The sequence below is a fragment of the Lagopus muta genome, chromosome 16 (genome assembly GCF_023343835.1).
Source record: "Lagopus muta isolate bLagMut1 chromosome 16, bLagMut1 primary, whole genome shotgun sequence".
Lineage (NCBI taxonomy): Eukaryota > Metazoa > Chordata > Aves > Galliformes > Phasianidae > Lagopus > Lagopus muta.
The window spans coordinates 11853974-11868384 of record NC_064448.1 but is presented as its reverse complement, the minus strand read 5'-3'; the positions used below and the strand labels follow the sequence as shown (position 1 = coordinate 11868384).

The 14411-nt window shown below is 47.2% G+C and overlaps 1 protein-coding gene across 1 annotated transcript in view; it reads right to left on the bottom strand.

The window, feature by feature from the left end:
• Positions 1-2: 2 nt before the first annotated feature.
• PPP1R16B (protein phosphatase 1 regulatory subunit 16B) overlaps positions 3-14411 on the bottom strand; it is a 48925-nt gene continuing 34516 nt past the window's right edge. Inside the window, exons 3-11 of the mRNA XM_048963485.1 lie at positions 14335-14405; positions 12048-12193; positions 10965-11068; positions 10547-10671; positions 8897-9022; positions 8483-8558; positions 7298-7427; positions 6586-6754; positions 3-5646 (exon numbers count right to left, since the gene is read on the bottom strand). Coding sequence (XP_048819442.1) covers positions 5125-5646; positions 6586-6754; positions 7298-7427; positions 8483-8558; positions 8897-9022; positions 10547-10671; positions 10965-11068; positions 12048-12193; positions 14335-14405 — 1469 coding nt within the window. The 3' untranslated portion in view covers positions 3-5124. The remainder of the gene's footprint in view (positions 5647-6585; positions 6755-7297; positions 7428-8482; positions 8559-8896; positions 9023-10546; positions 10672-10964; positions 11069-12047; positions 12194-14334; positions 14406-14411) is intronic.

The window sequence follows — 14411 nt, the reverse complement described above, 5'->3', positions numbered from 1 at the left end:
TAAAAGAAATTTAATATATATATATGTTTTTAAATTAAAAAATTCAATCTCTCTATTAAAGACGCAGGTCAGGTGCTAATACTGTCAGACATACCCTTTTGGCATGAGTTTTACATAAAATTTAAGATTTTATGCATTGCTTCAACACGTTAAGAAACCATCTCTTCATACTTACAGTAACAATAAAGTCAGCTCCATACAATATCAAATATCCTTTAAAAAAAAAAAAAAGTTTTAAATATATTAGACTCTGATTGCCAAAATGCCATTTTATACACAAAGCTGCTAATGCAACACGCAGTCCTCACGTTCTTTCTCTCACATAAAATACACCTGGTCGGCTGGGTCTGTACGCTCTGCAGGATGGGGTGAGGGTTACTGCAGAAGGCGCCCTGTGCTGCAGTGCCAAGGCTGCTTTTGCAGTGCTGTAAAACCCGTATCTGTCTCCCGGTGGAGGTCAGTGTGTTGGTGAGGTCAGAACACGCTCCTCGAGCGTTGTCTCCTCTACCACAGCTGGAATGCAGCACGATGTTCTGGGTCAGACGTTGCCTGAAGAGCCCCGCGGTACCCGGATGATGAGGGGGGCCTGCAGCCCAGTGCCTGCTTGGGCAGGATGAACACAGCCAAAGAACAACCGGCTCTGTTGTACGGCCGCAAAGAAAACAAAACTCCAGATATTAACGGCACTCTGAGCACGTGTTGGATTCTGCCTCGGGAGAGCTGCTATACCAAAAGAGGTCAAAAAGATTTGTTAAATTATCCTGATCATTTTCATTCTGGGGATTATGAAGGGAAACAGTGATCGTGGGAGAAACAAACAAAAGCTTCGATGTCAGGCTCTGAACTGCTTTCCCTTGCAATAGCAAACAGCACCGCACAGCACTGCAAGCACTCCAGAGACCAACAACAGAGTAATTTTAGCAAATATAAGGCACAGAAATACCCAGACACAGGGAGGACACCTTCCAGCAGATGCACAACAGTTAATCCACGGCTCACCACAGACCAGTACTGTTGCTTTCTCAGTTAAGTTATTCTTATTTCAGGATACTGCCAGCTGTATTTCAGTGTGCAAGATTTGGGTGACCAGAGGTCCAAGATTAAACCAAAAGCACAACGAACAAAACTTGTAAAGCCAGCTGGGAGATCATAAGTGCTTTCATCTGCAACCCCATGAAATAAGACCTTGCTGAATGCACCAGAGAATTCAGTGCCTCTGCCATGGACTGCACCGATTCCTTATTGCCACTGCCCTGCCATGCTCTGCTCCTTCCCTACCGGGAGTTCCTCAGTCTCTGGTGCCCAACCACACCTGCTACAGCATCCCGCCAACTGGACTCCAGTTGGAGTCCTTTCTTGGCTGAACAGAGGGTTGTAGGATTCCAGAGCACCACAGAAGTGACACTGAGCTAAAATCACATCACTGGGTATGCCAAGCACAGATCCAGGCCTGAAGTCACACAGATCCCAGCAATAGTGCTTGAGCCCTTATCTGACATTTCGTTGCTGGGACTTCCTCGGTTGAGCTTAGTAAAACAGAGATGCTATTCTGAGAGACGTTTCTTTTTGCAGTTAAGTCAAGTCTTTCGACGTAGAAAGCAAGGAAGATTCTGCAAGTAGGGAGGTCATTCCCACATGCAGCTCCACCTACAGCAGGCCAGCACTGCACTCCCCACATCTTTGCATAGCCTTCATGAACCACCACAACCTTAGGCTACTGCTGATGCAAGTGTGACCCTGATCTGACCTTGAATCTGCATTTAGAGTATTATTGAACCTAGAGTCACTGGTTATAGTGTAAAACCCCTATATCTTTCTCTCATAAGCCAAGTGCTTGACATGCCAATCAACACAACTCACAGCGTCCACGGCTGTTCAGCAAAACGAAGATCTAGTGAATTAGCCAAAGCGCCTCCTGCTTTGTACTTCAGACCATTCCACTAGGATAGCCTTTACTCAAACACAGATACAGAAAGCACTACTGTTACAACACTGCTAAGTTTTACAATTAAGAGCCCTGCTCCTAGAGATGAGCTCCTACAATGCACATATAAGAATTTCTGCACGTTTTTTAATCCCCCCCAAAGTCAGCTCTCCAAAACACGCTGCCAGAAGCAGGCTGAACACCCGTTTTACACAATCACTCATCTCAGACCTACAACCAGCAGCTCTGCAGGCAGAACTGTCAGCCTTCCCTGAGCTTATTTGGCAGTGCTCCGCAGGCACTGACCATTACATCCAGAATGTCACTGACACAAAGGTGCTTATCTACCTTAGGTCACTGTTCCACAGTCCTCCCAAATCCTACCCTGATGCAACTTCTGCCCAAAGCCAGAGGAAAATAAAGACTTGGCTAAGAAACAAATCGTGGAGCATTTCTTGATGACTGACTGTGCCATCTAAAAGAGAATTGATTCCATCCAACCAGACAGCACCAGACTTCAGTGAGCATGTTACCTTGCAGTGGTAATGCTGGAAGAGTCTATTATGGCCAATTTTACAATTGCAACACAAAGATCAATTAAGTGGATGATGAATAATCTAGAACCTGTAGCATCTTTCTCCTGACAGTAAATCAATTGCTGGTTTGCTCTAGATCACAGTTAGAATTAAGAACTCCCGCGGTTTCACATATAAACAGAGTGAAATAGCAATTAACTGAAATCCATTGGTCTAAAATGGACTGGCTTCCTACAGCTTTAATCTATCAGCAGCTCTCAGAGAAAGCAAACCTCAAACTACTTTGCACTGTTGCATTCAAGCGCCTCGTTTTCATTTGCATGGAGTTACGGAGGATTCAATACACTCGATGGTACCAAACTGCTCTGAGAAGGAGAGTGGCCCAACAACGAAGGAAGGCATCAGCTGGGCTGAATTTGCACCATGTATTTTGCACCTAGTGAGTAGCAGCACCAAAAATTTGTACACTGAGTCCAGAATTCTCAGAGGGATGGATGTGAGGAGACGACCCCCAGCACCATGCGAGAGCAGAGGCACCTGAAGGATCATCTTCCCCCACACAGTGACACGCAGCTACACTTGATACCATCTCAGATGGATTTTCTCCAGCTGATCAGAGACCCACCTTTAACGAAACACAGATGCTGAAAAGTCTGCCCAGTTACCAAATTACCCTCTTTTTACCAGAGAGCAGCTTTTAATTTCCCTTGAAGTTAAGCACAAGAAGTATTTTCTGGTCTTATATTGATGTGTTCCAGTCACAGAGGAGCTCAGCAGTGCAAGCTGACTGGTGCTGTGTTAGGAAAAGCCCAACTTCTCTGTTTCAAACATACAAAGAACCCCTTTGCCTTTAACTGAATGGAAGTTCAAAAAAGAAAAAAAAAAAGAAAGAAAAAGAAAAAAAGATGTCAGACCAACTGCTGCAATTTTCCAGTTTGCTCCTAAAGCTGTGGAGGGGAGGAACGTTACACTGATGTCTAACAACTGCAGCTAAAAGGCTGATGGGTGGAAGCTGCATTTTCTGTTGCTTGGCTGAAGCACAACAGCATCTCTGCAAGCAGGATTCAGTCCACTGCTGGCTTACAGAGACCCAGACAGGCTGTGCTCAACCCGGGATTTCAGCTGCCCAAGGCAACTCATACTCAGGCAGGCAAACACTGATGTGTGCAATAGCTCCTCTGTGCAGAAAGAGGGTTGAACGTTTACAAACAACTGCTCCTGCGGATGGAACTCGTTAGCTCAACTGTGGCCATTTTTCCTCCACCCCCACAAGATATGCCAAAACTTCCACTTGCTGGAAAAGCCAATACCAAAACTGCACATTATACCACACAGGAGTTTCTCACGTGTGTCTGAATTAACATGAACTGCATGTTGGTGTGCCCACCTGCCTGCAGCAGAGGCTTCGCTCAGTGCTGCATGCTGACTCCCTGACACGCAGAGGCACTCAAGCCTTGTTCTGATGGATGCTGATGACTTCAGCATGGAAGCTAGAAATAAAGGCAAAAAAGTTTCCTGTCCCGCTGCAATGTTCAACTACCAAAGCAATGATTTAAGTTACTCATCAGCCAAAGACTTCAGGTTAACGCAAGGTAACACCTACAGAGATTAGAAATGCTTTCAGGCTTTTCTGGATTAGTGTAGGCAAGCCCTTCCTCTTCAGCCCTCCCAAGCCCTGTGGTTCTGGAAATCCAGAAAAGGCAGAACATAACGCACACCGCCCCAAGTATCTGTGCTGAGCATAGAGAGTAAACAAACAATCAATACGAAAGTGAGATCAGCAAAAGTCCTTTCAGTTTTAAACAAATTGAAGTCTAAATAGTACAAATAAGTGTTTTAAATTACTTATCCCAATATAGACCTTTGTCAGTATTTTATTGCAGTAAAATTCTATTGCCAGGGCCCCTTATTGCAACATCAGTTGTAAAGCCTGCTGAGTGGCGCCTGCTCCAGGAAGAGTTCTGCTTTAAACCTGATGCAGTCTGCAGCGTGAGTTTTGATGAGCAGAACAGGACCCAGCCAGCGCGTAGTTTCTGATGGTGAACTGTCACTGCAAGGAGACACCTTGCAAACTTCCTACAGCAAGTATAGTATCTACACGTAGTATCTACACTTGCTTGTTGCTCAGCCCCTGCAGACGCAGGATCCAGATGCACGGAAATCAGCTCTGTCCACTTGCAAACCTCCCGTAGGGCTGACCTCCCCCTTGCAGGAAACGTGCATCACTTAAGAGTGAAAATTCAGGTCTGAACTGTTACCCTCAGGAAGCTCGGTTGCTTGCAGCAGCAAGAGGCTCAGATGCAAAGATTTTAATTCAGATCGCTGCTTCTTTCCAAGCCATCCCATGACTTCCCAAGGATGGGGAGACAGTGCACCACACCTTCTTACCCAGGGAGAAAGACGTAGGCATCTTTATTTTTTGTTTTTGTATCATACCGATGCGTATCCCTTTCTCTCCTGAGAGCCTTGCTCCACCTGCATTACTCATTTGACTTCAATGGAAGTAACTAGCAGGGTAAAGTACAATTCAAGATGAAGGAGACTGCTTCAGTCAGGATGTCCATAACCAGACTCTCCCCTTGGAATGCAAACAACCTGGCCGTGGCGATAGATCCTACCAGCCCACTCCCTTCTCGTTTCCTCCGAGGCGAGTAACAGGTGGAACTAGGAAATCCTGCAGCACCCATGCACCTTCTCTTCCATTTCCTCCATGGGAGCTTTGAATTTCAAGAGGGGCGGCTCCCCACTGGACACTGTGTAATACACTGAGGTCCCATTGGAGCTGTAGGGAGAAGTCCTGGATGCAATTAGGTGCGACTTGGCCTCGCCCCCGTTCTCGGCGACTCCCCCCGCACCACTGCCAAAGTGAGTGCTGAGGAAGGGGTGGTTGAGGAGCTTGGCTGCAGCCCGCTGCCGCTTCAGTTCAGAGAGCGTCTGGTGGCCCTGCTCCTTGTAGGCACCCCAAAACTGCTGCGCGTCGGGGAGCGCGGGGCTGCCGTAGGGCAGCACGTGGCCTGGGTTACCATCAGGGTCGGCGTGCATGCCCCACACATCCCCGTTGGAGAAGGTGTACGGGTAAGTGCTGGCAGAGGCCATGAGTCCATTCTGGAGGGGGATTTCAGAGTCACACTGGGTGCTTTTGTTTGCTAACTCCGGAAAGAGGGAAGAGCTCTCCAGCAGTGAATTCTGCAACGAGAACACATCAAAAAAGAGCATCTGTCCCCTGTTCTCCATCATACGGGTCATCCCTGTGACAACTTCCTAAGCCAGCTCACACTCACTCTTTCATCCAGAGGTAGTGCAGCAAAACCACTGAATTCACCCACCAACTCTAAACTGCCAGGAGCCCCAGCCAGGAACACGGAAATGAAAAGGCAGCTCTGGAGAGACCTGATCCTGGCTTTTCAGTATCTAAGTGGGGCTGTAAGAAAGGGGACAGACTCATTAGCAGGGTCTGCTATGATAGGATAAGGAAAAGTGCTTTCAAACTTAAAGAAGGGAGATCTAGACAGGTCATAAGGAAAAGTTTCTTACAACAAGGGCAGTGAGCACAGGTTGCCCAGAGAGATGGTGGGTTCCCTGTCCCTGGAGACACCCAAGGCCAAGGGACGTGGCTCTGAGCACGGATGGAGATGTGGGTATTCCTGTTCACTGCAGGGGGCCGGACTGGATGGCCTTTAAATGTGCCTTCCAACTGAAACAATTCTATGATTCTAATTCTATGTCTGCATGGAAGGACTCCAAAAAAAAATATGGACTGAGAGATACACATGTTAATATAACACAATAAAAACTGAACTAAAACCAAATAACTGCAAAGCAAGATAGCAGTTCTTCTGTGATTACCAGTTTGTTAGCTCTAAGGAGAAATGCGTGTGTCACAATAGACTTCTGTTTCTTCTGGACACTGTGGTTCACTGGGGCCATATTTCAAACTTCTCTATGCCACTGTAAATCCAGAGCAGCCTTCCCACTGGAGTGGGATATCCCACTTTAAACTAAAATTTGGCCTTTTGCTCAGATCTGACACATGAGGCTTAGGATTTTTTTTCAGCCTCCTCCCATCCCAGGAGCAGCGTTACCCACCCTCTGCTGTGACTCCCTAAGACAGAAGAGATTCCTTACGGGGTCTGTGTTCTCCTGGTCAGACCGAGTCTCCCCAATTTCGCCAATGAGACCCGAGTTCCTTCCTTCTTCTGCTGCCCCCAGCTGCTGCCACACGATGGCCTCTTTCTCGCACTCCTTCCTGTAGAGGTTTGTCCGGTCGGAGAGGCTGGCTCTCCTCACCACCTTCCTGTTGGGCAGGGGGAAGGAGCACAGAGCTGTGAGCAGGGCATGCAAGTTCTCCTCACCCTGTAGCTCTTCTCAGCCTCTCCTCGTGCTTCCTAGCATCTCCCACTGGAATGTAACGTGAATTTAGTTTCCTGGTACCCACGCAAAGCAGACAAAGGCACTTGTGTGGATATTAAAGGTGGGAGGAATTTTAAAGAGTTTTAAAGTAACACTGCAAAGGTGGGTGATTTTCAAGAAAAGAGAAAGTGAGAGGTTTTCAAGAACCACGGAGATGTGGCACTGAGGAACATGGTTAGTGTGCATGGCAGGATGGGTTGGGGTTGCACTTGGTGATCCCAGTGGTCTTCTCCAACGTTAATGATTCTGTGATCTCACACAGCTCATCTAATGGATCTGCTCTGCAACCAGTGGAGTAAATACAGAGGGCAAAGGCCCAGGGTCTGCTTAGAGAGCTCTGTGGTCAGCAGGACTGCTTTGATGTCTAGAGAACACCTTATAAAGACATTTGCAAGCAGTGTCTGAAGACAACATCTTGGCCACTCACCCCCGGCTGCCAGTGCTGGAGGTTCTTCGGCTCAGGGAGGATTTATGCCTCATCTGAGACTTCATTATCACATCGTGCTTGTGTTTCAACTCCAGAAGTAATACTTTGAACTCCTCTTCCTCACACAGATCTAAGGGACACGTAAACCAAGGCACTAGTTAGAGCAGTCAAATGCGGTGCCGTTAACACCATGTTAAAGATTATGCCTTCCTAGTAAATAAAACTCCAAATGCTCAGAGGAAGGAGGGAAATTTAAGCAAAATATGCTTAGGCACATTTGTCTCCAAACAAACGGTGGTAGGGACGACTAAGTGGAATCAGAAAGCAAGAGCTCTGTGGCTCAGCTTTGCAACGATCCAGCTATTCAGCCAGGCTTCATCGTAACTCCGGTAGCAGGCTGTGCCTTCTCCTGTGAATGGGTGAAAGAGACATCAAGCAGTGTCTCAAAGCTTCAAGTGGAAGGAAAATACATTTCCCTAATTATCAGCCCGTACCTCCCCTGAGTGCAGCTTTTTATAATTTCTCCAAAATTAAGGAGAATAGACGAAAGCAGAGCAGTCGTGGTAGGAGACAAGAACTTCTATCCTTCAAAATGAGAACACACGGATTTTTCAGTTAAGACTCAGAAAACCTTTTGGCAAAAGAAAACACGGCATAAGATTGTAATACTCTTGGCCAGGTGCTAGCACTTTGGCACTTCTACTTCCAATCTGTTCCAGGAACTGTGTGTGTTTTTCTTCTCCAGCCCCAACAGGTTCCCACACTTCATTGCATCAAGGCAGAGCTGGAGACATCTAAGTCTTAGGGCTGCACTCAACAGTTTCAGAAGTGGTACTGCAAACCCTGCTGCTTGGGGCACATCCAAGACCACAATGAAGGAGCGGGTAGACTCCAAAGCACAGGAATTGTGGGATGACATGAGCGCAAAAAAGATAAAAACTCAGAGCTCAAGAAATGAATTTTTCTTTTTTTTCTTTTTTTAAATGAGTAGGAGGAACTATTTTTAGAAATAATGAATCAGGCTCTTTAAAACTTCAGTCCCCCAGCTTTGATTCTAGACATCTGAAAAATGAAAAGCTAATGCTTCTGAAAGCTCCATCTGAAGACCCAGTAAGCTTAAAGCAAAGAGCTTCTGAACGCCTTTCTTAGTAACTTTGATCTGCTTTCTAATGTTAGTCAACTCACCTATTGGCATCTCATCCAAAGATGTCCTGGCACTCAGGCTAGCCCCATGGGACACGAGTAACTCAGCCATCTGCATCTAAAGGAAGGGAAACAAAGCCAATTGACAGAAGTATTTGAGGCAAACCTTTTCTGCCTCAAAACTGAGAAGAGGCAATGGCATGCATACTCAACTCGCCTCAAATTATTCTGGTATGTACACAATGTTAAACACAGTTCCCACCACTCACCACACAGACATACTCTCCCAACCTTTCTCAGCAAAAGGTTCTTTCTGGAGCTCCAGGGCTATCATCTGCCACCGTGCAGCAAGCTCAGTCCTAGCACAGATTGCTCCCATTGGCAGAGTGCTCCACGGTCTGTCCAGGCAGAAAGCGACGTCACCCTCGTAGCTGACATTTGCATCAAAATCCTCACCTGTCCCCAGAAAGCTGCAGCATGAAGAGGTTCCCAGCCGTCCCAGTCCTTCACATCCAGGCTTGCCCCCTGATCAAGAAGGACTTCAGCTGCGTGCAGATACCCATTGGCTGCGGCTATGTGCAGCTAGGAGACAAGGAAGAGAGCATGAGCCACCTGCAAGGATCATGAATGGGCATTTTTTACAGCAAATTTCAGTGGAATTTTTGTGTAGCATCTGAGTCTAAATTTACACGGGCAGCACATTCCAAATTTTGCAGATACATTTCAGGTCAAAAGCATCTTGTTTCCATGACTGAAACTTAGTGCAACCTGCATGTAATTCTGTTTGGAAAGGCAAGTGCTTCAGATCACTTACATACATGGGTTAAAAGTATACTGTTTTCTATTTTAAATCAAGGTCTCCTAAGTACTTCCCAGTCTGTAAGCCAACAGCACCATCAAACTGCAAACCTGCAATGGCTCCAAAATCTCCTGCTGTGAACTCTGCACTCTCCATGCCAGCAAACATCTCCTCTTCCCCACCAAGGGCTGCAGATGTGATTTGCTGACCAACTGCCCAGCCTGCTTTAGTCAGTGCTCCCTTTGTGCGAGCGCACTTCCAATCTCTTCTGATTGCTTTCACCATTTGAAAATCAGAAACATTTACATCTGTGGCTACTTTAAGTTAAAGGAATCTGACTTTTTCAGATCCCAGCCTCCAGCTACACCCGTCGCTCTGAAGACATCAATAATAGACTCCCATTCTCCACCACATTTTGTGCCTCTGAAGGTTTTCACAACTGCTGCCTGCTGCTGCCTTTCTGAGCACAGCACTGACCTGGGCACTGTTCTGAAGGCACCAACTCCACTCAGAGCTCATTCTTTTTCAGCTGTGCTGACAAGAAGCACAAAAGCTTCTTTTCAAGGTTTTCCCACATGGATTCCACCACAGGAAGCTATACACTCATCTGGAAAAAAATTCTAATGCTTTCTGACCATTCAGTTGATTTTTACATGAATTTTATGGCACTGGGTCCTACTCTCTAGAGGTCACGTGGCTTAACAAGGAGTCAGTTACCACTCAGAAGCAGTCAGACAAGCAAATGGGGGCTTGAATCATAGAATCGGCTGGGTTGAAAAGGACCACAATGCTCATCCAGTTCCAACCCCCTGCTATTGGTGATTGGTGTTGCCAATCAACAGACCAGGCTGCCCAGAGCCACATCCAGCCTGGCCTTGAATGCCTCCAGGGATGGGGCATCCACAGCCCCCTTGGGCAACCTGTGCCAGTGCATCACCACCCTCTGAATGAAAAACTTCCTCCTAATATCCAACCTAAACCTCCCCTGTCTCACTTTAAAACCATTCCCCCTTGTCCCATCAGTATCCACCCTCATAAACAGCCATTCTCTCTCCTGTTTATAGCTAATGATAGATAACTTGTTCCAAAAAGGACAGGGATAGGCAGTAAGCTGTGCTGGCTTTGCTCATGAGCTGTACTCATTTATCCTACATGTCAAGACCAAAACAGAGAGAACAATCCAAACAGCTTCCTCGCTCTTCTCAGTGACCTGTCTGTGTTGCTGCTGTACCACTGCCTGCCACAGGGCAGGTTTCATCGCCCGCAGGCTGCAGGAAGGTGAGATGAAGCCATGCAGTTTCACTCACCAGCGTGGCACCTTGGGCATCAGTCCTGTTCAGGTCCTGGCCAGTCGCAAGTATGTCATGAATGTCACAGATCATGACCTGCTCCGGGGCAGCCCGCATCTCATTGATTTTTTCCTGTGTAATTCCTGTTAAAATTCCAGTTAAAGAGTTGGGAAGGGTCTTTGTCTCCAGTGGTTGATTAAAACTGTATTCATGACTCCTGGCTGGTTGGCACGGCCTCAACGTCCTTTTCAGAGGTGAAGGGACTTCACCATCATCATTGTTTAGGAATCAGAGAAACTAAACAGAGGCAAGCGCCAGAAATCTATGGCAGGCACAGCTCTCTGCTTTTCTTGAGGGGCCAAACAAGAGCTGAGAAGGTAATTTTTAGCGCTACGTGGGCCCACTTCTGTCTTTTGCACATTCTCAATCTCCTTACCCTGATAGGCCATGCACGTCTCAATGACATCCAGGGTTGGCTCATCCTCACAGAGGTCATAGGGCATGTTGCCATCCGCGTTCACTGCCAGCAGGTCTGCTCCGCTGCGAGGGGAAAGAGGCGTTAACAGAAACGACCCGGGACATCCAAGAGCTGGCAGTCCAACACTGAGATAAACACTTACTAAACCCTGGCTGGTTTTTGCTAGCTGCACAAATGGCCCCAACCTTTATGTCAGTGAAGAAAGATTTAAAACAGCCAAAGAGCTACAGATGGGGAAGACAAATTCCAAACGTGGATGAAAGGCAGCACCTCCTTCATGGACTGGGGGAACGTGAGGCACTGAGCTGCTCCTGGTCCTCGCTCTCCTCCTGGCACCAAACACACCATCAGCTTCTCAGTGACAGAAATCATTCATTTGCTGAGTTTCTGGATAAGCATGCCAAGCAATTACCAGGTGCTTGTTACCTGGGCATCTGGCAGTCCTTGAAAGAAAAGTTCACAAGGAACAGAGAAGCTGTAAAAGACAAGGGCTGAATGGCAGAGGGAGCCTTGTGTCTAACCAAAGGACCGTTGGCAAAACCAAAAAAAATGTAGAAAAATCACCCAGTGCCAGGTTTATTTTTCTGATTTTCCAAATGCAATTCCCTAAGCCTCCGTATCAACTCTACCCCACAGGGTAAAAAACTTCCAGCACCCTCTGAACCACATCATTTTAATTATCTATTAAGTGGTCCTTAGTTGACCTCCGATCTATCTGGCCAGTTACCAGCACTGGAAAGACAGTATCCACCTGCATTTAGATTTCAGGTCCTTTTTCTTTTTTACCCCAAATTTGGCCAATTTCAGTTCAGTCCCAAAAGCTTCATAAAACTGAGTCAAGCCTACTGGGGTTTTACCGCGTTTCCTCAGCCCTCCTGCTCTTCCTCCTCCTGTTCCCCAATGCAGGAAGGGTTCTCATCAACAGCCTGGGAGCAGGCAATTACCATCTCCAAGAGGTCCCAAACAGTCCCAGATTCCACCAACAGAAGCTGTGGGTGAAATCAGACTTGCCAAAAGGGACAGACATAACAAGCCACCTACTGCTGGATGAGGATCTTCACCAGGTTGATGTGACCACACGTGGCTGCTGCATGCAGGGGAGTCCACAGCTCGTTGTCCTTGGCATTGACATTGGCCCCATGGCTGAGGAGGAGCTTAACAATCTCTTCATAGTTGTCTATGCAGCACTGTTGAGGGAGAGATGGAAACAGATTGGTTTGGTTTTTTACTTCAGGAAGCAGAGGGCTCATATCTGCTCAGTTGCACCTGGACACAAGGACCTACTCTATGCTGCAGTGTTTGGCAACAAGCATCTCCAACATCACATTCAGCACACCCAGGTCAGAAAGACACTGTGCAGAACACCTATGATGGATGGACTGAAGGTCACTGATGTTCTACAGGACCTTGTTTGGGGCTGAAGCAGTGGGGGAACAACAGCACATATATATACAGCTGCTCCTCAGGGTCTTCCATATTCAAGAGCAAACACAGCAGAAATTCAAGGTAACCAGTATGGCCACATACCAAGGGATGAGCTGACAAGCCAACATTCCCTCTTCTTAGGGAAAATCCCCCACAGTGGCATATGATGAGCAGCTCATAAGCAGCTCGTGCTTCCCACCAATGTCATCTGAAGAGACACAAGCTGGATTCCCAGAACTATGAAGGACTCCATGGGACATCTTTCCTGGAAGACTTGATGCATTCACACCATAGCCCAGAGGCAACCTGCAAGGGCCCTGGCCGTCTTCCTCTGGGAAAGGTGGAATTTGCTTTGATCCACCTCGTGCTCACTCTGTGACTTGAATGTACCCATGAGACACCAGAACAAGATTTGTCCTTGTGCAGACAGCCTGCTCGTTGGCTGTGTGCTGCTGCAGACCCACGCACTGCAGCACAAGGCTGCCAGGGGCTGATCTACACCCACAGCAAGCATCTCGGCAGCGACAAGCACCCTGCGTGTATTTCTATTTCTGTTTACTATTTATATGGGAAAGTGAGACTAAAATCATGCCTGTCAAGCAGCCAAGTTATCACAGAAGCATACGCTGCATCCTCTCCTGGAAGCCACTGGTAATGGGCATTTGTGATCATTTGGCAGCTTCTCCCTGCTCAGGGATTCAATTAATTCTTGTGAAGGCAAAGCTCCACCTTGATCACCAAATGAACCTTTACCAAAACTGATCCTTTAGTAGACAAAGCACTTCAGGGCTTCAGCAGCCAGCGGTGGGACACCTCTGGGTGCCCTCTAGGAGCCAGCTAGCCTTTTCAGGCCAACATCCATCCAGCTCTGAGGACAAAAGCAGTGTGCAGAAAAGATGAAAATCCCAAGTCAGTAGGATTGTTTAAATGGAGAAAAGTCACATTCCAGAGCTACACCATTGCTTTGAGAGGAGGTGGTGGCTTCCAGGCACAGCCTGGGGACTGTCCCAATGATGGCTCCAGAGCTAATTAACATTTTTGTCTGGCTGAGGCATTCAGCTCCAGGTTGCAGCTCTGCTTTAAGTTCCAGATGTCCCGCTTACTTAGAAAAAAAACAATCTTCCTGAGATGGAATGATTCTCTTCAAAGATCCAAGATTGCCATGAATAGGAAACAAGGACAGACATCCTTGAAATGAGGCACAAGTCCAAAACAGCAACAAACCAGAAGGGACTGGGTGTCCCTGTACCCAAACATGGATAAAGCGAGGAGTGGGACACCTCCCCAAACAACCAAAGACCCCCACATAAGTGCAGAACGCTCAAATATGTTATGTACCCATGCATTTACATAATGCTATGAATATGCAGTAGGTAGGTGTGACTTAGGTAGGTGTGCACTGAAAACCTTTTGGACTAGAAATAGAAGCCAGTGCAGAAATTCTGCACATCTGATTTGTGCACTCTACGCAGAACAAATCAATGTCTCCTCTCTAAAGACTTGGCTTTTTGAACATGTTTGGAGAGATTTAAAATTGATGACACTGAGGCTCTGGTTCTGTGCCCCACGATTCACAGAATGGGGATGGGGCTATAGGAAGAATAACAAACCCTCATGGCAGGAAGGCCGCAGCCTTGCAGCAGGATGACAGCCCTGTGCTTTACTGCCATCAGCTGTGGCCCTCACACAAACCAGCCCATGTCCCTGAGCCAACAGAGAGCTGTGGGGGCTCCTCTGACACCTCTTCCATCATTTATTTAAACCCATTCCAAAGCAACGGTCAGTAGTCTACCAATGTGAGTTAACATGCTGGATCTCAGCCCACAGACCAGAGCAGCGTGGCAAAGTGACCCAGCTCTGAGCAAGCAACAACGCCTGGGAACACTCCATCCTGCAGCCTCACCTGGTGCAGTGCGGTCAGTCCGTCCTCGTTGCACAGGTCAGGGCTGATGTTGCTCTTCAGCAGGTAGCACACTGCAA